The sequence below is a fragment of the Pocillopora verrucosa genome, chromosome 14 (genome assembly GCF_036669915.1).
Source record: "Pocillopora verrucosa isolate sample1 chromosome 14, ASM3666991v2, whole genome shotgun sequence".
NCBI classification, from domain to species: domain Eukaryota; kingdom Metazoa; phylum Cnidaria; class Anthozoa; order Scleractinia; family Pocilloporidae; genus Pocillopora; species Pocillopora verrucosa.
Window position 1 is genome coordinate 18,250,634 of NC_089325.1, and position 23,197 is coordinate 18,273,830.

The following is a 23,197-nucleotide window of genomic DNA, read 5'->3' on the forward strand; positions in this document are numbered from 1 at the left end:
CATGTGGTTCGATGTGGTAAATTTTGACGTTTTCAAATGTCACATGTACCGCACATCGCTGACTTCTGGATTGTTCCTCTAATTCTGACTTGTAATCCGTTCACCAAACGGAAAATGAAGCATTGAAAAATTGGTCGGTAATAGAACGTTCGAATATGACACTATTTTTATCTGTGATGAACAGAAACTGGTTTCCGTTTTCCACAAGTCTGAAAAATCATATTGGTTGTATAGTACACCAGCTGAACGGAAATTTAAGTAAAAATTTGAATCAAATAATTTCTGTGATGATATTCAGTTTATCATCTCCAGCCGCGTGTCGGCATAATCATTGTTGAAAACTTGATTTGATGTTCCTTTTGTCCTCTCTTGTGACGTTCATCACACAATGGTTCGACCTCCCTTTGTTTGGTTATTCTACCATTTCATCGTCACTCATCTCCCAAACCTGAGACAACAAACCAGCGTGAGATTACTATTACTACTTCCTCTCCACCAGAATATATTCAATGTTTGTTTACGTTCTAACGAAGGGATATAAGGAGCGTCTGATGGTTAGCTATTCAACATTACACCCTCATATAATAGACAGTGCACATATTGAGATTGCTGAAGTTATTCTTTCTTTCTTTGATTGCTTTTCCCCCCAAAATCAGTGGAATTAAAGGCAAAGGTTAGTTATCGGTGATGCAGCATATTCTGCAAACTTGTACACTTCTTCAGCGATCCACATGGGAGGTGCGTATACCATGGGAAAAGATTACACTTCATGACAATTTCATTCACCACCATGAATAGCCACAACCTGTTCCACAATATCAACAGTAATACACGGTATCCGTTTTCCTTCGTAACTGTAAGCAATGCTTCTGCGCAAGAAATGTAGCGCGCTGCAAGTAGTTAATGCATTGTATTAAATGTAATAGGCAACGTAAGGTTGAAAAGTATCGCGTCATAACGAAGTGATGTTTCTCTAGGTAAGTAGTGTATTCCTTACGTTTTTGGCCACGGGAAACGGCAAAAAATTAACACAAATTTGGAAATTTTTCAAAAAAACTGAGTCGTTCCCAGTTGATGCAAATATTTTCAATTCAATGTAAAAAAGACAGCAGAATGAGGGACGTTCGACTTTTGCCGTTTGCCGTCGATTGTAGTGCCGAATTGAGATTTTTCAAACTGAGTGGTGGTGTGATGGTTACAGTTATTTGATAAACAGAAAATCTGTAGAAACCAAGAACGATATATCATCGACTAACCTCGCTAACTCTTGTGTCCTGAAGAAGCTGTGTCAGGCCTGTTAGGTCTTCTAAGTAGCTTGGAACATTAAAAACCTTTATCAGGAAAGAAAATTTTTCCTTTTCATAGCTCGACAGAACCTGGAAGAACAATTAACAGACAACTCAATACTTGATGAAAATCGGTGACAATCGATATCAATCGCTTTTGATACATTCCACTTGATCGACCGATAGCGAAAAACGATTGTCAACAGACAACAGACAAAAGAGTGAGAGCCACACCCTTGCCAACAAGTCGCAGTGACTTAACTGAGAACAAGTTGTTTTGCGACAGACGATTTCCTCGAAACACGTTGCAATAATTAAGAATTATTGGGATAAATGCACGTATAAAACCCGGGGGGTTGGGGTAGAGGGTCACTTGGGTCAATTTTTCAGGGTAAGTGCCGCTGGCCTCTCAGAACCCCTACCCCATTTATAGTCTATTCTGTGGCCAATTATGGACCCCATCTTAGTCTTTCTGGCAAATGCAATTTTCGCGATCCCAACTTTGTTATGATCTGGTGATAGATGTACATTATAAAGCCTTTGGTTGTCCTAATTTGTTAAACTGAGTGTAGAACACCTTTTCCTTACCAATATCCTGCAGATGTGTGACCCCATTCAAGAAACTGTATTAAAAAGCAACCCCAACATAGTCCACCCAGTTTTGAAAAATGCAACCCCATCCAGCAGCATATCTCCATTAACGAATTACTAAGAGGTAAAGCCCCCGAGCCAAAGCTGTTTCTCACAGAAACCTGCCCCCTAGTGTTCTAAGACCACGAATAAGAGGAAAAAAAACACGTTATCTGATGGCAATCACAGTTTGTCATACCTTGGAAGAACAAGCAATGCATTTGTCAAAGCCTAAACTTGCGGGAAGAACTAGATGATATCTTGAAAGAAAACCACGAATCTTGAAAGAAACACAAACAAAGTATCTACTAAGAAAGCAAATTGACATTAAACTTTGCCTAATAAATGAAATATATTGACATCACTACATTGTCTATTAGAACGAATGACAATCTTACCTGATGAGGTACAAGGCCCAACTTACACTCCAGATCAGCTGACAGATGAGCTTCTTTAGCGCTTGTGTCAGCGGCCGCTTCATTGCTGTCAAAGTCAAACCCATTACACTGATTAATATGCGTTCAGTCATATCATACACTTAAGATAGGCAACATAAAGGTCAACTAATCTCATTCCGATAAATTTGTTTACTTTCGGTTATTTTACCTTCGACCATCTGAGACCTTTTGACTAGTCTCAGTGAGAAATGTAAGGCCAATCTTATCCTTTGTGTTCCATTTCATCCACTGCATATTTAGAACTTCATTGTCCGTGTAACCACAGGCGGCCCAAGCTCACGTCTCGAGAAAAAGCCAGGTTCAGGGTTTGAATTTCCAGGTTCGCTTCTTTTTGGTTATGCTTTGAACACGCAGACTGGACACGGCCGCGAAAGAGACTTTGGTACGAGGTCAATTTTCTCTCTACCGTGTGTGGTACGGTCGATTAATGTACAATACTTACCCCATCCCCACAGAGACACCTCGCCTTAACCTATTGTCCTAATCAACCAATCAGACAGGGAGTCGAAACTAAAACAGATAAACAACGGACAAAATTTGAATATTCTGCGGGGTTTGCTGTGAGCATCTAAGCTTCGATTATTTTCGCTAAAATGCTATCGAAGAGCAAAAGATATGCGGTGAAATTGACGGCTAAGCGAATCAGAAGAGAGTTAAGAGTGGCAAAGTTTCAAGATGAGAGGTGAAATATTTCGCCACCTGAAATTGACTGTAATTAAAGCGAACGTTGTGTGTGAAGTGTTACATACCGCAATGTAAATACCATTGTCCAAATGATGTCCTAACGTCGATTGCATCTACCCTTCCATGCATGGCCTATCAAACTACAATGTTTTGCCAGTTGATGTCACTAAAGTTATGGAAAAATGGAAAAACCCTCAAGATTCGACCGAATTACCCATGATCTACCCCCCTAATTTACGTTGGAGTAAATGTCTATTTAGTCACCGGAAATCCATTGTAAAGGACAATAAAATTTCGATTAGCTCAGCCTATTGTGACCACGCAGATTGTCAAATGAAGTTCATTGTGATAGTGTTCATAATTTTCCTTCCGGTGAAAATTCGTTCTTTGTAATATTCAGTAGAGTAGTTTGGTGGTTAAGGCGAGGTGTGTCTGTGGGGATGGGGTAAGTATCGTACACTAATCGACCGTACCACACGCGGTAGAGAGAAAATTGACCTCGTACCAAAGTCTCTTTCGCGGCCGTGTCCAGTCTGCGTGTTCAAAGCATAACCAGAAAGAAGCGAACCTGGAAATTCAGGTAGAAAACGCTCGTTTCCAGCGAAATGCGCGTGAAGTTTTGGTATTGAGACATGTCCCAGGGTGCAGTGATCTTAGATCGTAAAGTGTGGCTGAGAAAAATGTCGATTGGGAGGATTTTCGGGGCGCAAACCACCTCCGCGTGGACCACGGTCGAAATCGGAGTGTGCAGCCTTGACTTCGTCTTTTGACATGGATAACAGTGATGGTAAAGCAAGCTTAAAACGGCAGAAATCGCCAGAAACTACGACGGATACACAGGGCATGAGAAAGTTTTATTGATTTTACGTGTAAAATATTCATATTTCGAAATATTTATCGTTGTAAATCGACCATATTTCGTTCCCCATACTATTCCTTACTAGTTATAGTTCTCACTAGAGCTGCCCCCGCCCTACAGTACCATTTTCTTTTTTTTTTTTTGAGTTGGGTTTGTTGTTTACAGTTGTGTAGTTATAACCATTTGCGGGAAAAACGTTGATACCTTGCGGCCGTGCAAGCGATCAAATCGAGATTTTTTTTGGTTACGATCAACCGAAAACACCTACATTCTCTCTTCTCCAGTCTTCCTCTATACTAGGACAAATCTCGTGTCAAAGACACCGATCCTAAAAGTCCTCGCGCGCGTGTCTTTTTACTGGCAGCCCATGACCATTTGCGGGAAAAACGTTGATACCTTGCGGCCGTGCAAGCGATCAAATCGAGATTTTTTCTGGTTATGATCTACCGAAAATACCCACATTCCCTCTTCTCCAGTCTTCCTCTATATTACGCGGGGAGTCCTAAGATTCATATTTCGAAATATTTATCGTTGTAAATCGACCATATTTCGTTCCCCATACTATTCCTTATAACGTGTTCAAATTTTCAACGGTTCCTCCCGTAACTTAACACCGAGTCACACAACGCGTGACGCGTTCATGAATTCATCGTTGGCTTTTTCTCGAGACGTGAGCTTGGGCCGCCTGTGGTGTAACAGGACGTTATAGGGATTCGTATGTAATGGGCATTCCTATAGCGTAATTTTACAAATTGAATTAAGCGATAACACAAGAATTCCTACTTACCCCAGAGGGTGTTGAGTGAGAGAAACCAGAAGTTCAACAGCCAGGGCACTCGCTATGTATGACATACCAGGCCTGGATACTGTGCACTGCTGGTCCAACGTACGGTCTCTAGTGGACTGTTTCCACAAAATAACGTCAAAAACTGAGTCATTACTGATAAAGTATTCAAAATCTTATTTTATAACTAAAAAAGATTACTCCTTAGGGAAGAAACACCTCCAAAATATAAATGATTTAAGTATCTGAGGATGGACTTCTACAAGTTACTAAAGAAAAACTGAATTACGAGCGCCCTGATTGGTCAAAAACCTATTGTTTATTGCATCGGTGATCCCATATAAAATTGAAACATACTGTGTTTTGTTTTAATTCTAATTTGTAAAAGTAAAAGACCGCACTTCCTAACGGTTTAATAGCGCGATAATCCTCTCAGAATGTTGGGAGAACACTCGGAAAGTTTGTGAATGACTTGCCTCCGGCTCGTGATCTACAAACTTGAAGAAGCTTTCTTGTGTTCTTCCAAAATCCCAAGTAGGTTATAACGCCGGTAAACCGATAGAAAGGTCGGTCTATCGCTTAAATAGTATGTACTGTGGTTTAAATGACTTACGTCTCCTGGTGCCACCACATCATTACAAAAATAACAGCCCAGAGAGGCTCCTGGTATGGACTCTAGTTTGGACGCTCCTTCGCAAGTAACATGCGCTTTCTGTCTGGAACCATGGCGCATCACAAGGAATGTATCAAAACCAAGAGCCGCTGTAATAACAAACTGAAAAAAAATTTAGGTGCACGTTTTTGAACCTCACGATAGCTATAGACACTTGACAACAATCATTCCCTCAAATGAAGTTGGATACTACAAACTTGCCTCTTACAGTTATACGAGTCTCATTTGATTCGTCTGGAGCCGAGAAACTGGTTTTTGATCTCAAACTTCAAGTTGTCATCATAATTACCTAGTGGTCTGTAAAGTACTTGAGATGTCAAAGTACCTACTGAAGTATATCCATTTTTCTGAAGGCTGCCTCTTTACTTTAACTGTACCTGGTTGGTTTTTCAAAGTTCCATAAAAGTTAGCCTAAGATTACCTTCCCTTTAACAGCGCCAATAACTGTCGGTAGCCAGCGGCTTTCTCGTGTGTCCATCAGCAGAAATACAGCATCGTGAGATTCAATCAACTCTTCAAGTTTTTTCACATCTCCTTGAACTTTCTCCATTTCCTCTATAAAAGCAATTGTCGTTATTGAAACATTGTAGAGATAAATTATCACAGATCAGATAGTGATATATCAAACAACTTACAAAGGAAAGTTTTCTTTACCTGGAGATTGTCCAACAGAGTGGCCTGGCATCGGAATGGACAACTGTACAGCTGACGCATTCTATCGACAAAACACAAACGTTTTACGAAGTGGCCAAAAAAAAAAAGATAATCAAATACACAAACCACTGAATAAAAGTTATATAAACAGTGGAATGGCTATTAAATTCCTTCCAATCTACATAACTAACGAACCAACTATAACGAAATTGAACAATTTAAGTGATGGTTTGATAATGTTAGGTGTCATCCTCGCAATCAACAATATTAAACAAAATAGTACTGGCACTCTAGTAAATCTTACCACACCAGGAAATATCCTTTTAAGTGCAGAGGCGGCAGTCTCTGCTTTAGGCTTGCCTCCGTCCTGACAGTCGGCAAACTCAAACAGAGTTTGACGAACGGGATTGGAGAATGAAATGGTTCCATAGTCGACAAAGGTAATGGTCCGAACACCCCAGCCCTTAAAAAGAAAGAAAAACATTTAACAATTGGAAAATGCACAGAATAAATGTGCAAATCTAGTACAGCAACTAATTCGGCAAAAGTTATCACCCTCAATAAAATATAGTGCAGGAGGGGAAGAAGTGCTTATTATCCTTTTTTTTGAGGGGGGGGGGGAGCGTTGGGCGTTAATTCGTAAGGCGCGCTCATTTGAGGGGAAGGTGCTAAATGGAGGATTTGTGGTCTGATTCATGGGAACTGATTGGCCATTTGTGACGTGATGTTATTGGAAGTAGGACCAAAGCAGCGTGAGTCACTTGTGTTTGGTTGGTAACCGGTCAAGTCGCCCGAGAGTCATGTCGCTCGAAACCTGAGTCAGGTTGCCCGAAATTTTAGTTATGTCGCCCGAAAAAAAAGTCAAGTCGCCCAAAGAAACAAATACTAAAAACATCAGAATTCAGACTGTGAATAGGCAATAAAGTTGGGAAATTTTTATCACTAAAGCGCTCTTTGTTTCCGACAACTCGAAGATTCTAAAAGCGTTGTTCGTTCCTTTCAATAAAGGGAAACGTCGTTCGTTTCTAAAAACAAATGAAGTGTTGTTCGTTTGGTATGTAATCGTCTCTTACTCACGGACGGTTCGTAAGCTTGAGAAACTTTATCTTGTTTTCTAACAATACCATGACAAGTAAAGTTCTGTTGTGTCTATTTGTGACTTTCTTAACAATAACCTGAAAAAACTTGGTAAACGAATGTCGATTGTCGCGTTCGACAAGTCAACGCCTCATTTTGTTGTTAGAAACAAACAATACTTGCCTTTGTTGTCTGAAACGAACAACGCTTTTAGAATCGTTACTCAAACATATTTCATTTCCGACCATGCGATCGATTTCTGTGCGGTCAAAGTCTTCATGGTATTGTTAGAAACCAAGAAAGAGTTTCTCAAGCTTACGAAATGTCCGTTAGTAAGAAACGAGTACATACCAACGAACAACGCTTCATTTTGTTGTTAGAAACGGACAACGCTTTCCTTTGTTGCTAGAAACGAATAACGCTTCTAGAATCGTTACTCAAACGTACACTAAAATTCTGATGTTTTTGGTATTTGTTTCTTTTTTTTTCGCTTTTAGAATCTTCAGGGAGTTGTCGGAAACAAAGAGCGCCTTAGTGATAAAAATTTCCCAACTTTATTGTCTATTTATAGTCTGAAATTCTGATGTTTTTAGTATTGTTTCTTCGAGCGACTTGACTTTTTTTTTTCGGGCGACATAACTAAAATTTCGGGCAACCTGACTCAGGTTTCGGGTGACATGACTTCGGGCGAGATGACTCTCGGGCGAATTGACTGTAAACCGGTTAGTCATGATCCATTGGTGAAGTTATGTCGTTTGTCACGTCAATATGTCGTGAATGAGTAATACGCATGGAGCCAGAGGTTGTTGACATCCGTTAAGAAGAGTCTCTTCTCAGTTAGCCAGTTAACCAGCTTTCTGAGGTCATCCGATAAAAGCAGTTATATCATACATAATTGGTCCAGCAGTGATAGAAGTATTTTCAGAAAAATGACCGTTCGCGTCATTTTTTCAAATCGCTCGTTTGTGTTTAGTCAGTCTTGTATTTGAGATCTCCGCCTGTCTCTCCGCCGCTGGATGAGGGAAGCCCAGCATTCAAAGCTCACTATCTTGTATCCTGTTCCTAATATGCTTATGGGTCCGTCCTTTCATGGCATGGGTAAGGTGTCCGATATTTTTCAGCTTGTTAACACAATGTTTATCTATGATAGCACATTACAGTTAGGTAGCATACCAATAGACATCTTGCCACATTACAACCAAGGGTACCAGCGCCAAGGAGAAGACATTTTGTTTGTGCAATTTTGTCCAGATCAAGTGATGGTAGCAATCTCCATCGCATTAGCTTTAAGTTCAGATCCACTGATGATGATGCAAGCCTAGAATTCAATGCAAATCCAGACGAACAATGATTTACCTCTCTCCCAAGCTCTAGGCAGAAAACAGTGTGTGTAGAGCTTTGCAGAAAAGGCCCTTAAAACCATAAAGACTTACGAAGCAAGTTCTATATTTTAAGCCTTTAAAAAAACTATTAAAAATAAACTATAGCGAGTTAAATACATATATAGAAAGAATGCAGTGTTAGCACTCAAAAGTGATCACCTCTCAGGGTCCATAGTAGAACTCAGATCCACCATCCTTGGTACTAGCTTTTGACTTTTATTCTTTTCCCAGCCAACACACTTGGGACTCTCTGAGAAAAACAAAATTCAGTAGAACTCACTGGAGAGAAATTGTAACTGTTACTTTTGTTTTCTTGAAAGAGAGCTTAATATTATTTTGAAATCAGGTGAAAAACAAAAACTCTTCTAAACTACCAGTGCAAAGAGAAAGAGATCTTAGAATACTTTGTTTATGAAAGAGGAAAACAATAGAAATCTTAGTCTCTCCTAAAGATATAAACCCAAGAGAATCTTTCAACATTCTCCATAAATTTATGATTTTGAAAGCTTAGGAAACTAAGACCATAAACCGGTTACAAGCTTTTCTTGTTCATGCTTACACTGTATTACTGAATAACAATGAATCATTACCAGTTTTAGTAAACATGGGTAGTTTGATATTTAACACCAAACTGTGGGATGTTTCTCTTTTTCCACATCTGACTTGATCTCTCAAGCATAAAACCTTCACATTTTCAAGTGCAGTACCCCTGTAATTGAAGATAGAAACATATTTAAGAGTAATAGTACAACAAATGATAGAACTCTTGCAACTAATTGATGTGCAAGATGGCCATCAGTACTAACAGGAAAAATTTAATCATAATGGTAAGATGCACACAAATATGTGCAAAAGGATGTAACAATGACAGGAATATCATCTTAACTAAAGGTACCAGTAACCATAGTAAATTTAACCACAAAAACAAATTGAGGTCACAAAAGTAATAGTTTAAAGTTTGACTCCTAATGTGGACTGAGATCTTGTTGTCTCATGATCAAGGCAAAAAACATATTTTTTATTTCATTAGCAAGCCTGTAATTTACCATAGTTTTTATTCCATCTACTCACATGACATTTTCAACATTGCTGATCCTAGCAGAGTGCAAGACAGAAGAAAATTTCTTTGTAATCAATGAGTTCTGCTCATCAACATTTTCCACATGTACTTACCAGTGGTATGACAGTAGAGCAAGAAAGTTCCTAAGAGGCCAGCCTGGATTTTTTGGCAGTGTGCATGGATCGGCAAATCCCACCATGAACTGTACATTCAACAATAACAATAACCCATCACTTTCTAAAAAATTAAATCTTAGCTCCTTCATAGGTATTAATCTATTTGAGATAGCACAAATCTTGCTATGATCAATTTAGATTAATTTCACACAGAGTCAAACTTATTCTCCTGATTTAGTTTATTCTTGGAAGATCATTCTAAATGTTACCATAAACAAAGCACCCTAATTTTCTCTCCCCTTCACCAAATATATCTGCTAATTTTTTCCTTCCAAATATGTGGGTTTTAGTGAAAAGACAATGAAAGGCATCACAAACATGACAAATAGCAGAGAAATGCAATAGCATGTGTGTAGCCACATACATACTGTAGTTCAATAGCCTTGGGAGAAGTCTCTTTCATTTCCTCTTAGCCAAGTGGGAGAAGATGGGCTTACTCTGCAGTTGGACAAAGGCATGGTGCTAGTAATAGCAAAAATAAATTATTCCATTTTGTCCCAAGCCTTTGTCACCACTTTCTTCCAATGGCTAATGGTTTGGTTTTGCATTTTACTGTACATGACATACATCAAGATTATTTTGTTTTGATTAAGGAGTGTAACATAAATCTGTTGTAACTCTGTGTGACAGATCTAAGCATCTGCCTCACCTTTGAATCATCCATGCTAAAAAATGTCTCCCATTCTCTTATATTTCCCACAGTCACCTCACTTTCAGTAACCTTGACGAGAAAGAATCCAGGTCCTGTTGGCAACAAATCAATTTTCTTGGAATTTTTTACTTTAACTAGGGGGAAAGCTCTACCAGAAAAAAAAAACTGTGCAGTTCTGTCACATTAATTTAAATTAAATGGTTCAAATATTCTTTGACAGTGTTAAAAAAAATAACAGATGCTGACAAGCATTATGCATCTCACATTAAGGTGTTAGAAAAAAAGGGGAAGGATGGTAAAATAGGCCCGGGTTGCACAAGGGAAGTTTTGATCAATAATCCATCAAAAAGGATTTGTCTGTCATCACAATGCATTTCCTTATGCGACCGGTGTATTACAAATATCTAAAATTTTGGAAAGTCTGCAGAAACTTCAATGACATTAAGTGTATGGATGGAGCAGGCAGATTTTGAAAAAATCGAAAAAAAAGAAGACACTGCTTCCAAAGCTGTCAATGCCAGTCATCTGAGCTAGATATGACCTGCAGTTAAACTATTTAATTGGCAGGAATTTTGATATTCACCCACCAACTTTCAGCATGGATGGATGTTTTCCTTTATATTATCCTTTATTTTATGCACTGGGATCATTCTCAAGCCAAAATTTTTGTCGTTTCAACCCTACATTGGCTGGACCGATCTTAGATCAAGCAGGACCCAGCAGAATTTTGCTTAATTGGTCCGATAGTCCAGCAAGTGTGGTGAGAGTGATGGCCCAACCAGCTTCAGGTCAGCTGAGGGTTTGGCAGAAAAAGAAAAAAAACAATACAACAAATGACCGCAAGAGGAGCACAGGGTTCAAGTAATGAATATCAAACCATAATTCAGCTGGGTGAGGAATGGTCCTTGTGTAAGGCACAACACAAATTTTATGTGAATGCCACTGTCTTCTTAGAAAAGCGACATTCAGGATTTGCATGTATTCATTTACCCATCTCTGATACAGGATGAAAAAGGCAAACATTTGCTGCTGTTGCATGTCAATAATTTGCAGAGGTAGAATGGCAAAAGCAAAGCAAAATGCCTGATTTGGGTTCATGTTTATTACCACACAATATGCACCAGAAATGAAATCTGATCAACTGTGTTGATTTTGACCTGTTTATGTATTTTGGTAGTGTGACCCAAATATTGTGTCACATTTTTCAGCTCTTCTGGTTGTGCTTTCAACTTTTCAAACATTTTTAGGCTGCCTAATTTTTGGTTTGGGCTGTAGTGTGACCTGGGCCATAATCATTAATAAGTCACTGTTGAAACATAATCCTTTGATTATGACAATCTGTAAAAAAAAGTGCTGATTGTTAATTTACAAGGGGTATCAAAATAAAAGATGCTGACAAGCATAATGCATCTCACATTAAGGTATCTCAATGACTGTGGTAGTTAAAGAAGGATAATTGAGTTCTTTCATTTTTACCCCATGGTAACTATGAACATAGTTACTGTTAGGCCATCAATTTGTCTGTTGTTATTAAGCATGTGGTTTCCTTTCAGCACTCTGGCTAGTGCTTTTGAAATCAATAATTAACCAGTGATTTAACCTTTTATCCACTAAGAGTGACTAGCATTTAATTTCTCCTTACAATATCACCTCTGAATCACTAATAATGTATGTATGTATGTATGTACTCATTAATGTCATGAGAACAAAGGAAATGATCACCAACTAAAGAAAACTCTTGATTGTAAACAAATTCTCCTTGTCAGCACCTTAGGAAATGTACAGAGAACAGTATGGAGAATATGAATACTGATGTTAAGGTGTAAAGGGCATGTCATGCAATATTGGAGGGAGATGCATGGCAAAGGGCTCTCATCACTTTATTGAAAAATTAAGAAATTTGTGAGGTAACTCTAAAGAGCCTTTGATTTATGTTTGTGGGTTCCTAATGGGGATTTAGTGTTAAATTGAACTACAGAAAACTCATAGCTTGATTCTGATAATCATAATTACTCACCAAGACCACCCACAGAGAGAGAATCATACGATGCTTGGAGACTAGCAATCTATAGAGTTAAAACAACAAATAAATTTAATAAAAATAAACATATTAAGCATTTAATAATAAAATCCTTAACCCACAATCAAGTCAAATGTCATTTAACAACCAAAAAAACAAGCAAACTGAACATTTGTTCTCACCTGGGAGGGTGTAAAGTAGTCACCGAGATGAACAGGAGGAGCCACATGAGTAGCACTGGTCTCAGGACATAAAGCAGGGAATGCAAACCAGTAATAAAACTTATATTTCTTTAGATCCTGATGAAAAACACATGAAGAATGATTACATCATTAACCACAACAGTCAGCACTATTTCTCACTTATTTTGGAGGAAAGTTGCTCAGTTGGACAAGTTTCTGAAACAACTACTTGTACATGTTGTTCTTGCTGCAACATTTCTGGAGTTATTTAATTTTTTCTTGATTTCAAATAATTTTTCAAACCAAGTTGATTTTATATTCCTTTGTCTTCTATTCATTAATAACAACACAAAACAAAGGAAAATAAAAATCAATGAATATATTTTAAGCCAAGAAAATTTTTAACCACAACATCTATAAGTTAATGACACACTTTGTAACTAAACACTCAGAGTTATCTGAGAGGAAACCAATAATTATTACTAGTTCTCTTCTATATATAGTGTCACTGATATAAATATCAATAGTTTGTTCAGTTTTATCATCTGTTCCTTTGCATGGACCTACACCAGAATTTACTTAATATCAACTGATGCATTCTCGTAAGACAAATGAAATTAATATTATGATCACTGTTAACATTATTCATTTACTATATATCCCACTTATAGATACAAGAACCAGAAAACATAAAAAAAAGGAACTTACAGCAAATGTCATAAGCACAAACTGACAAAGCACTGATGGGTCCTCCAAAGCCTTGCTTGATTTTACATTATCCCATATCTTCAATACAAAGTTTAAGACTTATTTAAACAACTTATGATTCATTTCAAGTCATGCTTCTTTTCTAGTTATATTTTAGTCACTTCGTAACTGACTAAAGGGCATGTGAAAAACATATGATGGAATGTTCCATCATATGTTTTGGCTTTTTTCATGAATCATTGGCAATCATAGAACTGGTTGGTAAAAAAGTTTTCAATACTCCATCTGTAAGGATTGTTGTGGACTCTGAAAATTGTAAGCAGAACTGGTCACATTTAAGGCATTCTGAACATGTTATTTCTATGAGCCTGCAGATGTACTGTATGGAGATGATGTTCTAAATCAGTCAATTAACATAATAAAGTTGCACAACTCTCCCAAGGGAATTATTTAGTCAGAGTTTTCTGCAAATCAAACTATGGTTAATGGTAGTAAGAACATTAGAATTCAAAGCCTACCATTTTCCACAAATAACTATCACAGTTAATTTACCTTTTGTCCAAATGACTGGATCAGCTCCATTTTATTGTATGTTCTGAATGCCTCAATAGTGTTTGTATTGATCAATGTTCCTTGCATAGGATATGTTCTTTGAGGTGCTGGCTTCTCACTGGAAAATCAAGTTTACACTGAACTTTGAATGCCTTCCCTCAGATCTAAATCAACAATGGCATGAAACCACTTAATAGAGTCAACCTTTCCTCTTTTTAACTTATTAAGATCCTCTCTACTATCCAGCTATTAGTTATCAGTAACAAAATAAAATTTATATAATTATTAAACATGGTCCACAGTTACTATTTTATATTAGTTTTCAAGCTGAAAATGAATATAAAATCATTCTTTTCAGTCAGACAGATACCCCTGGTACTGAATCATGCCAATTCTCTAATATCTCTAATCTAAATGGTTAAAACAAAAGCCATGGAAAGATGCCAGGTCCATACAGATTGCAGAAAAAAATAATGGAAAAGGTCATTTGGAAAAAGGACAACACTGAGCCACACATAAGTGGGGCAGGGATTTTATGCACTTACATAGAAAAGGCATTATAATCCAAATTAAAGCGGCATACAAGCCCTGAAGGATCACCTAAGGAAAAGAAAATGAAACCCTGCAGACTAAATACACATAAGGGTTGCAGAATATTTTTATCATTTGAATTACCTGCTAACAATAAAAAAAAAGCATGACAAAATTACTCATTTCCATAAAAAACAGCAAGTCACCCCTTGAATTAGTGGTATTGTGTATTTAGCTTAATTTTCTTTCAATGGCCTACATAGGTTCATCTGGATAGTTGAGGTATAGGGATCAGACGTATATCAGGCCCTAGTCCTAAGAGAGAGGATGATTAATCATCTATCCCCTTAAGGCAAAGTAGATTTAAGAAACTTACTAAGCCCTTAAAATTACCACTTTGTACCTATCCACCTATTATCATTATTATTTTATTTATCATTTTATTTCATTTTTTTCCAGGCGGGGGGGTAGATGACGCAGCTAACATGTGCATTATTATTGGTCAATATAGCCCACCATTTTTCATAATTTTGTTTCAATTGAAAACTTTCCCCCTATTTGAACTTCATGCTTGAGCCGCAATAAAACTGAGTGGAAAAACTTGGTCCTTAACTGGCAGTACAGACCTCAAACTTGGTTAGTAAAAGGTATGTATGTTTTTAATTATCTGTATATAGTGTTTTGGTCTTTTTATTCGGGGAATCTTTTGTATAGGGTTAACCTCTAGAATATCTCCTTTCGAGAGATACTTTTGCAATTTTTCATTTTCCTTCTCTTGAATAAAGTATTGTCATTGTCATTACTTTAAACTCTCTCTAGACAGTTGTACTGTGGCCTGTTTCAAGCCACACTACCTTGGTCCACAAAATTCTCCCTTTATCCCCATGTACTACCTTAATTTACCCTTAATATAACCCCTGCATTGTGGCAATGTTGCTCGCAGCCAGAACACAGAATACATCAAGCTTCTTCTAGAGTCACTCTCAGGCTTGGCATTTGTTTCAGAAAACCAGATTACTTATATCTAACGCTCTGACGAAGGGCTAACGCTCGAAACGTCAGCTTTTTTACCTTTTACGATGGCCAATTTACGTTTTCAACTCAGTTATAACACTAAATTACCTACTTAAAACTTACATTGAACCCGATTCACAATTTTTACTTGAAATTAAGCTCAATTAAATACAAAAGAAAATTAGCCTTAGTTTAAAGGAGTAGCTATAATTGGTACCTATCTAATCTTTTGAAGAAAAACCACGAAAAATTACTTCGGAATTAAGTCCGATTTCCTGTTGGATTGGTTGGTATCTAGCGTAAGTTATAATCAATGAGTCTTAATTTCAAAATTCACAGAGAAATGGGTTTGTTCAATTTTACCAAAATTATGCTTGATCACTCATTCCCTAATTGAACCATACTCACTGTTTACGTAATATCCCTGTAGCGGTTGAGGCTTGTCGTCTAACTGATATATTTCCAGTTTGTTCTGCGTAAGTCTATGCCAAAATGCAGCATCAACAGCACTAGAATATGGTGCAAACTGCACTCCACTTTCGGTACTGACAGACGCCATGTTACTTGAAACAGATAGCTTTCATGTAACAATCTTGAATTTTACCCTGTAAGAAAAAAATTTCGCCTATTCGTGATATTACATTGCATGCAATCTTCACATTGCATGAATTTCAAGGGGGAAAATTCATGAACGTATTTGTTACAATTCAGTTTCAATCTTTGTCTAACACCGAAGAAGTCACTGATAGCACTAAAATAGTTCCTCCTGCATTTTTTCCACTTTGAGTGCTCTCTAGAAAAGTAAACCCAGAGATACATCGAGTATGAGAATTTCCTGAGATTTATTTTTTACACTCTCAGTTATGACAGAAAATATTGGGACATTATTTTCTCTTGGTTATGCATAAGATATTTTGAGTCTGAATCATAGAGAAGAGAGATATGATAGGTCAAAATTGTTTAGGTTCTCCTTTTGGTGCCCTCCACTGCCTCTATGAATGAACTGCACGGCCGAAACTGATGACCGCTAGCAACAAAACCGTTCTGTCCGAACAACATTGGCTTACAAAATATGTCAAGGCTGTCTGTAGGCCAAGACGAGAACAAGCGATTTTATATTAGGATTTGAACTAATCGTTTGCTAATTTTCTTTGAATCTCGATGCCATCGATCATTCCTAGACCCGAAATTTTCAATATCATCGAAGACGACGAAAGTCTGAGAAACGTATCAAACAAAAAGGGGGGCTTAAACGAGTATTGCAATGTGTTTGAATAGGGTGTCCTCCTTCTACAATTGAAATTTGCGTCAATTTCATTTTAGAATTGATCTAAACTAATTGACATGGAAGTCAGTGATTACCAAATACCCATTTCCGCTTCATGCTTTCAGTTCACTTTCTAACCATTTGATTTGTCAGTTACTATTCTGGCGAGTCTGGCGACGATGTCACGCACCTCTAGCCAATCACGGTGATCGAACGACATAGTTTGGTCACGGGGTTTGCATCATGACTAATTCCTTTCATTCCTAAACACAAATCAAATGTTTGTTTCTATTTATTAAATGGTACTGCCTGGAATGATCTGTTAGGAAGGCATTTAATCAAGGCTCCCTCTAACTGAGGGATATATAATTATGGTGAGTTCTTTATATCGTAGGGATGTGAATTTCTCATTGAGCCTCCGATCGTTTGAGCTCATTGTTTATCCCTAGCTATCTTTGACTCTTCACGTTCAGGTAATGGAGACTCCGCTAGATGTACTGTCAAGAGCCGCTTCTTTAGTGCAGCCAGACACAAGAGAAAGTAAGTTTGATAAGTATCGATTCTGTCTCACATCTTTTTAGGTTTAAAGGCGCGTATACATGTTTTTACAGCTTACTATTTCAGGTTTATTCTTAGTGTTTACGTGAAGGTATTTGCCACATGCGTAGAACATGTGTGTACAGATATTTGAGTTCAAGTTCTCTCCGATATTACTGCACCTAACAAGCAAAATTTTATTCCTTTTCTTCAGCTTTCAACGATAACAAGATTTTTATGTGAAACGCTTAGCAGTATATTTATAGCATATAGTTTTGTTATGCATGGTATGAACAATTTCTCGTTATACCAATAAACAAAAAAATCCAAATTCGACACCGTCATATTGTTATTAGACGGTCCTAAGAAGAAGGAAGAGTAATACAACATGATGTTCTTGTTTAAACTCTACACGGCGTAGCTCGTATTGATTTTTGTGGGCTACCTGTTTTCACCAAGAACCATTAAGTTACAGAACTGTTATGAAAGAGTGGGCACGTTGCTTGCATCACTAACATTCCGTGCAAATTTTTGGGCTATTAAATAAAGTAAGACAATTCTTTGGTTGCTAAACGATTATTACGTTACGGCGTCGTGCCACTTGTCTGTCAGTGGTTAACTTTTGAAGAAAAAATTTTTTTAAGATTCTGTTTTCTACAATTTATTTATAATGGTGAGAGGATTCACTGTGGACACGAAGAAAGGTTGAAAGATTGTCCCGCTTGTTACTACAAACCGATGCATGCTGGAAACTGAACGCGAATGTGCTTGTAATGAAAATATCTCGATTGATTATTTTCAAACCTTAATTCTAGAAACGGAGACGGATGCAGGCGAGGAATCACCCAAGGTGATGCCTTCAGCTGAAAACCGGAGGAAACGAAATCTTGAAAGACGAGACATTTCTCAAGCGTTGAATTTTGATGACGGTCGTCTTGAGAAACTTTCGTCAGTGAAGACAGCAGGAACACAAACGTAAGTATTGCCTCCATTTTGTGTAATTTATGCCTTCTGATGGTGTCAGCTGTGGGGTCTAGTACTTGCCTTGGTATACTTTGTCGTCACTTTTTACAACGCTGCCATTTTAGTCGTAGATTCAGAAATTGTTATATTTATTCGGAATGTTTTCATTTTGTTTTTAATGTGCTGCACGCATTGTGTTATCACAATTTTCACGGAAATGTGTAAAAATGTAATTTTACATTTAGTCGTTAAGAAGAAAAGCAAACCGAATCTATAGCACAGTGCTACCGTTACTGGTTTTGTCATGTGAGTTTTTCACATTCCTTTAGTTGAAATTGGTAGAAACTTGAAGGATCACTTCCATTCTAATAGGAACAGAATATTTTCTGTGCCTGAATGTTGTAAAATAAATTATATGGTTATAGTTCTTGCATCGTTCTTGTAAGTTAACTTTGAGGAGTGATTCGGAATTCCTTTTAGAAAAGCTATTGTAACATAGATTTAAGGACCATAAAAGTTAGCTCTCAAAACTCATGATATAGGAAAGAAGTTATATTAAATAACAGACTCCTAATGAACAGCTGTATTTGAGTCTGCCATATGTCGAAAGCCAATCAAGCACCATTGCAAACTGTGTATCTACACATTCTCATCAGTGGACTTTCCCATAAGTGGTCATGGGACATCTACTGGGGTTACCTTAGACTTTTCCTTTCTTATTTGTCCCCCCTCTAGCATCATCAGTTCCCTTGTTTGAATGCTGAAATGGTTGCCTTTTTATAAAGACGTTTTAATATCTGAATGTATCATTGCTTATAAGGAATTACAAGGTGATGTCCCTGTTTATCTTATCAATCTACTTAAATTATACAGCAACATCTACAGTAAAACCAGATACTGTAATTTTAACCTAACCTCTCCAAGATATAATTGCGAAACAGAAGGGGGCAGAACTTTAACCGTCACAACTTGGAAAGCATGGAACAGTTTATCTTTGCTTGTAGGGCAAAGAGATTCAGTGGACTCTTTAAAAAAAGCATTGTGGAATGAATTTTTAAACAACAGCAGAATCTTGATCATTTTTCTATTTAAATCACCTGATGAATTGTGACATGATTATAAGGTTATATTTTATCTTTTAAATAGTTTAGTAGATTCTATAGTATCTGTATTCTTTGGTTTTTTTACCTTGTATTTTTAATAGCTTAGTATACTCATTTTTTATTTTATAATTTATTCATTTATTATTTAGAGGGCCACAAGGTTATTAGCGCCAGCTAGTTTGTGCTAACCTTCATAACATAAAGTCTTTACTTACTTACTTACTGGTGTGAGCTGACAAGTAAAAGATGTCTGAATTATGTAGACTGCATCCCTGTATTTTGTTGCAGTTAGATGGGAAACTTGAATAATGTGAAGGTTTTAGATGGATCAAACACTTCTTCATTTTGTACTTACTGCCATCCATAGTAATAGTAAAGCCTTTATATAGGCCCAGGTGGCCAATGGGGCCAGCGCTTAACTCCAGTTTCCTTAGCATGAAGTGGCTAGGAGTATTGCAACTTCCCCCTGGATGGGATGTTAGTCCATCACAAGGTTACCCCCAGCATATTTGCTGGTACTCATTTGTACACCTGGGTGAAGAGAAGCACTGTGAGAGTAAAGTGTCTTGCCTAAGAACACAACACAATGACCCTGGCCAGGGCTCAAAACTGGATCACTTGATCTGGAGTCAAGCGCACCCAACCATGAGGCCACTGTGCCTCCTACTGCCATCCATAATCTGATCTAAATATTGTGGATTGGGTTTACAAGCTTAAGCATACTTGAAAGTCTATAGAGTACCATACCCTGGTTTGTGAGGATAATTCAACAAAACACTGGTAACCCTAAGCCCAAGATCATTGTAGCAAGCATTCCGATCAATTTAAAATTTGCAAATTATCAAATATCACCTCAGAGGCTTTACAGCAAATGAATATTTATTTTTACACATCTCTAAATATGAACTAATGTTGTGGAACCCCATTTTAATCTTCTATTTCCAAGCTAATGTCTGTTTCATCAGTGGGCTCAGCGTGATTAAACCAGCAGCTCATGCGTTATGAATCAGGCAGAGCAGCATCCCTCATTTGTTTGTGACACTGTAGTTTAAATTTTGAAATATCATTTGAATTCAAGTCTGATATCTCTATTGTTGGGAGTTCTTAGATGAGGCTTTTTCATGAGTTCCACTTAGACTTCTACCCTTAGTTTAAACTGTTAATTTCATGTTATTTTGGTATGGTTATGAGAGGTGTGCCTCTAACTATTGTCTGGTGATTGATTGAGTTTCCTGAAAAATAAATCACATTTTGATTAAACAGTGAAGTTAAACAATATTGAGTTACTTGCTTTTTGTATCACTTTAATTAACTGATTATGGTCTTTGCAGGTCCCCACTAAACCCAGTAGCAAATACAAAGTCAAGAATTGATTCTGGGCCACCTCCTCTTATCTCGATTATTCCAAAATCTGAGGACTCTGGATACATGCACTCTCACCTTCCTCCACACTCACGGCCATCTGTAATCACATCCACCAATATTATTCGCAGGCCAGTTGGTTTTATGGCCCCATCCCACCTTTATGGTCCAACAGAAATGTTTTGTTACCCAGGTCCTCACAGACGTGAAATTGTGGAATCAGGAATCATTGATCCTTTTGTAGAAGAACACTTTCGTCGTAGCCTTGGTGATGACTACAAATGTGTCAGCCCAACAGCAATATCTACAGCAGGCTCAGTTGATGACCATTTTGCAAAGGCTCTGGGAGACACATGGCAGAAATTAAAAAAACCTGAAGTATCAACTCAGTCTTCAAATTCACCACAACTGCAATCTATTGTATCACCTGCCAACTAGCTCTTTATCTTTTTACATATTTTCTTAAGTAGGTGCTAGAGTTTATCATGTAGGGGGTTTGTGTCTTTGTCATGATGCTACTTTTCACAAATTTATTGTATGCATAACTTGCCAATTCTGGCATAAACAATACATGATTTATTGTTTGTAATGCTGAAATTTTAGACTTTCAAGCAGATGAAATAGATTAGGCTTACTTTGATTTGTGAAGATGCATCATTTAAAATGTTTGCATTATTTGTTGAGAACTTGTGTTATTTAGCTATAGCATGAGGGCTGGCAATGAATGCAGTACAGAGATGTACATGTACTATGTACATGTTTTGAACCCAAGACCATTTTAGTTTCTCAGAAATGTATTTTTACTGTGTGTGTTGCCTAAGGTGTTGTGAATGTCAAGGTCCACATGCATGTCTAAAGAGCAGTTTAGAAATTAAGAATTTCTTAAGGGATTATGATGTTCATGAATTTCTACTACATTTCAGACACTCATTTTCTGACTTAACTCATGAGTGAATTTTTGTACCATCTCTAGTTCATACTGCTATTTCTACACACAATTACACTCTGCTAGAAGCAAAGGTAGAAATAGTTTTTCTAAGGTTTCTTGCATCATAGAAGTGACTTATGTGTTGATTTTCATCGTCAGAGGCAATTCCTTTAACTCAATTAAAAAAAAACTGCATGTTTAAAAAACTTTTTAACCCATTCATTACTTTTTTATCCATAGTTGTAATTCTACTTTTTTAACAAATTATTTTTGGCAATGATGATGTAGAGTAGAAAAGTTTATCAACAGCTTAAATTTTTTTCCTATCAAACTTATAATACAAGGGCATGTCATTTAACAGGCAGTTAGCAAGGAAATTTAAATGGCATGTCAGTATGGAAAAAAGTCTACAGGCCCTTTATTAGTTTGATTTAAAATTGTTACCCGTGGACAGAAGCTAATTTGTATCGAGTTGGGATCTTTTTTATTTAATAGATACTGAAATTTACCCTGTGAAGTACTATCCTTTTTGTCTCTGATTGGAGGAATAATGTATTTATACATTACAGCTTCCAATCTTTGAATTGAAATGTGAAAAAATCTCAGTACATATGAAGTTAAAACATCATGCTATCGAAAGTGCTTGAAAAATTTTTATTCACTGGTTGGGATGCATCCAGAGACTCCATTTTATTCCATGGAATGATCTCTTTGTTCTTGTCAATGGTGAAAAAGGTTCTTTAGAACTGGTCTTTGGTAAGAGTTTTCAGAGGATGATTGTTTTGCACTGAGTAGACACAGAGAAATCCTGATTATCAAATTGTTTTAAATGTGTGGTTTTTAGGCATGAATTGATGGACCCTATAGACACAGCTGCAAAAAAAGTTGTCTTTTTAGTGTTTCAGTTTTCCCATGTTTTTAGGCATATTCTGTTTATGCAAGCAGCCAAACTTTGGCCCAAGATAGTTGCCTTGGTGTTGGGGCAAGCAGTTTGATAAGTTCTAATTGAAATAGTGAGCTAAGAGATAATTGTAAATATAGTGTGTACACAAGAGCTATTTAATATATTGTGTAGTAATGTAAATATCAACAAGGTCGCTGAGAACTTCATTAAACTTGATTTTTCATCATCAGCTGCCTGTATGATTATTTCTTTCATGTTCTGTCTGAAAGTTATTACCATCTGAGGAAAAAACTAGGAAAAGAACCAATCAGATGCATTGATTGATAATTCTATCCAAGATTAGTCTGGTATTTTCCTGGGCTGCTTTTTTATGTTTGGAGAATTTGATAAGATTGAGTGATATTTTCATAGTTATTGATACTGAGCCTTTTTTAGTATTTGCTTAAAAAATATGAAAAATGTATTCCTGAAAGACATGGTTAAACAAGTAAATGCAACTAAATTGCATAAATTGCAGCAGAATCCTTTTTTTAAATCTCCTGGCAAAATGTGTTGGTTTGTGGCTTTTGGGTGGTTAAAACTTTATGGGGTTAAACAGTAATGATTGATGGGGGAGAAAAGTCTGGCTTAAATTATGGGAAGTTTTGAGAAACCAATTGTTTGATAAATCAGGATTTCCAAATTCCTGCCCCTTTTACCAAGAGAAACACCCTCTCTTCCTCAGGGGGTGAGAAAAAGATGGGATTGTTGT

General features: G+C 37.1%; 2 protein-coding genes across 3 annotated transcripts; one reads left to right on the forward strand and one right to left on the reverse strand.

The window, feature by feature from the left end:
* Window positions 1–29: 29 nt before the first annotated feature.
* LOC131787647 (ubiquitin-like modifier-activating enzyme ATG7) lies at window positions 30–15,949 on the reverse strand. 2 transcript variants are annotated; one of them, XM_059104737.2, is made up of 20 exons: window positions 15,791–15,949; window positions 14,383–14,437; window positions 13,838–13,955; window positions 13,286–13,363; window positions 12,578–12,694; window positions 12,393–12,441; window positions 10,373–10,467; window positions 9,661–9,749; window positions 9,078–9,196; window positions 8,647–8,737; window positions 8,279–8,423; window positions 6,333–6,491; window positions 6,029–6,089; window positions 5,796–5,929; window positions 5,315–5,476; window positions 4,705–4,820; window positions 2,315–2,399; window positions 2,116–2,196; window positions 1,257–1,376; window positions 30–448 (listed from the first exon to the last, which is right to left on the reverse strand). In XM_059104737.2, exons 1-20 carry the CDS (start codon window positions 15,939–15,941, stop codon window positions 413–415), a joined length of 2,061 nt encoding a protein of 686 aa, XP_058960720.2. In that variant the 5' UTR covers window positions 15,942–15,949; the 3' UTR covers window positions 30–412. The 2 variants fall into 2 exon arrangements, with proteins under 2 accessions (XP_058960720.2, XP_066017514.1); XM_066161417.1 differs by lacking the exon at window positions 14,383–14,437 and having other exon boundaries at window positions 15,791–15,925.
* A 934-nt stretch (window positions 15,950–16,883) lies between these two features.
* On the forward strand, window positions 16,884–22,675 carry LOC131787708 (transcription cofactor vestigial-like protein 4). Its single transcript, XM_059104794.2, has 4 exons — window positions 16,884–17,023; window positions 17,123–17,189; window positions 18,002–18,161; window positions 20,584–22,675. The coding sequence occupies exons 1-4, from the start codon at window positions 17,021–17,023 to the stop codon at window positions 21,050–21,052; spliced, it is 699 nt and encodes a 232-aa protein (XP_058960777.1). The 5' UTR covers window positions 16,884–17,020; the 3' UTR covers window positions 21,053–22,675.
* Window positions 22,676–23,197: the final 522 nt, after the last annotated feature.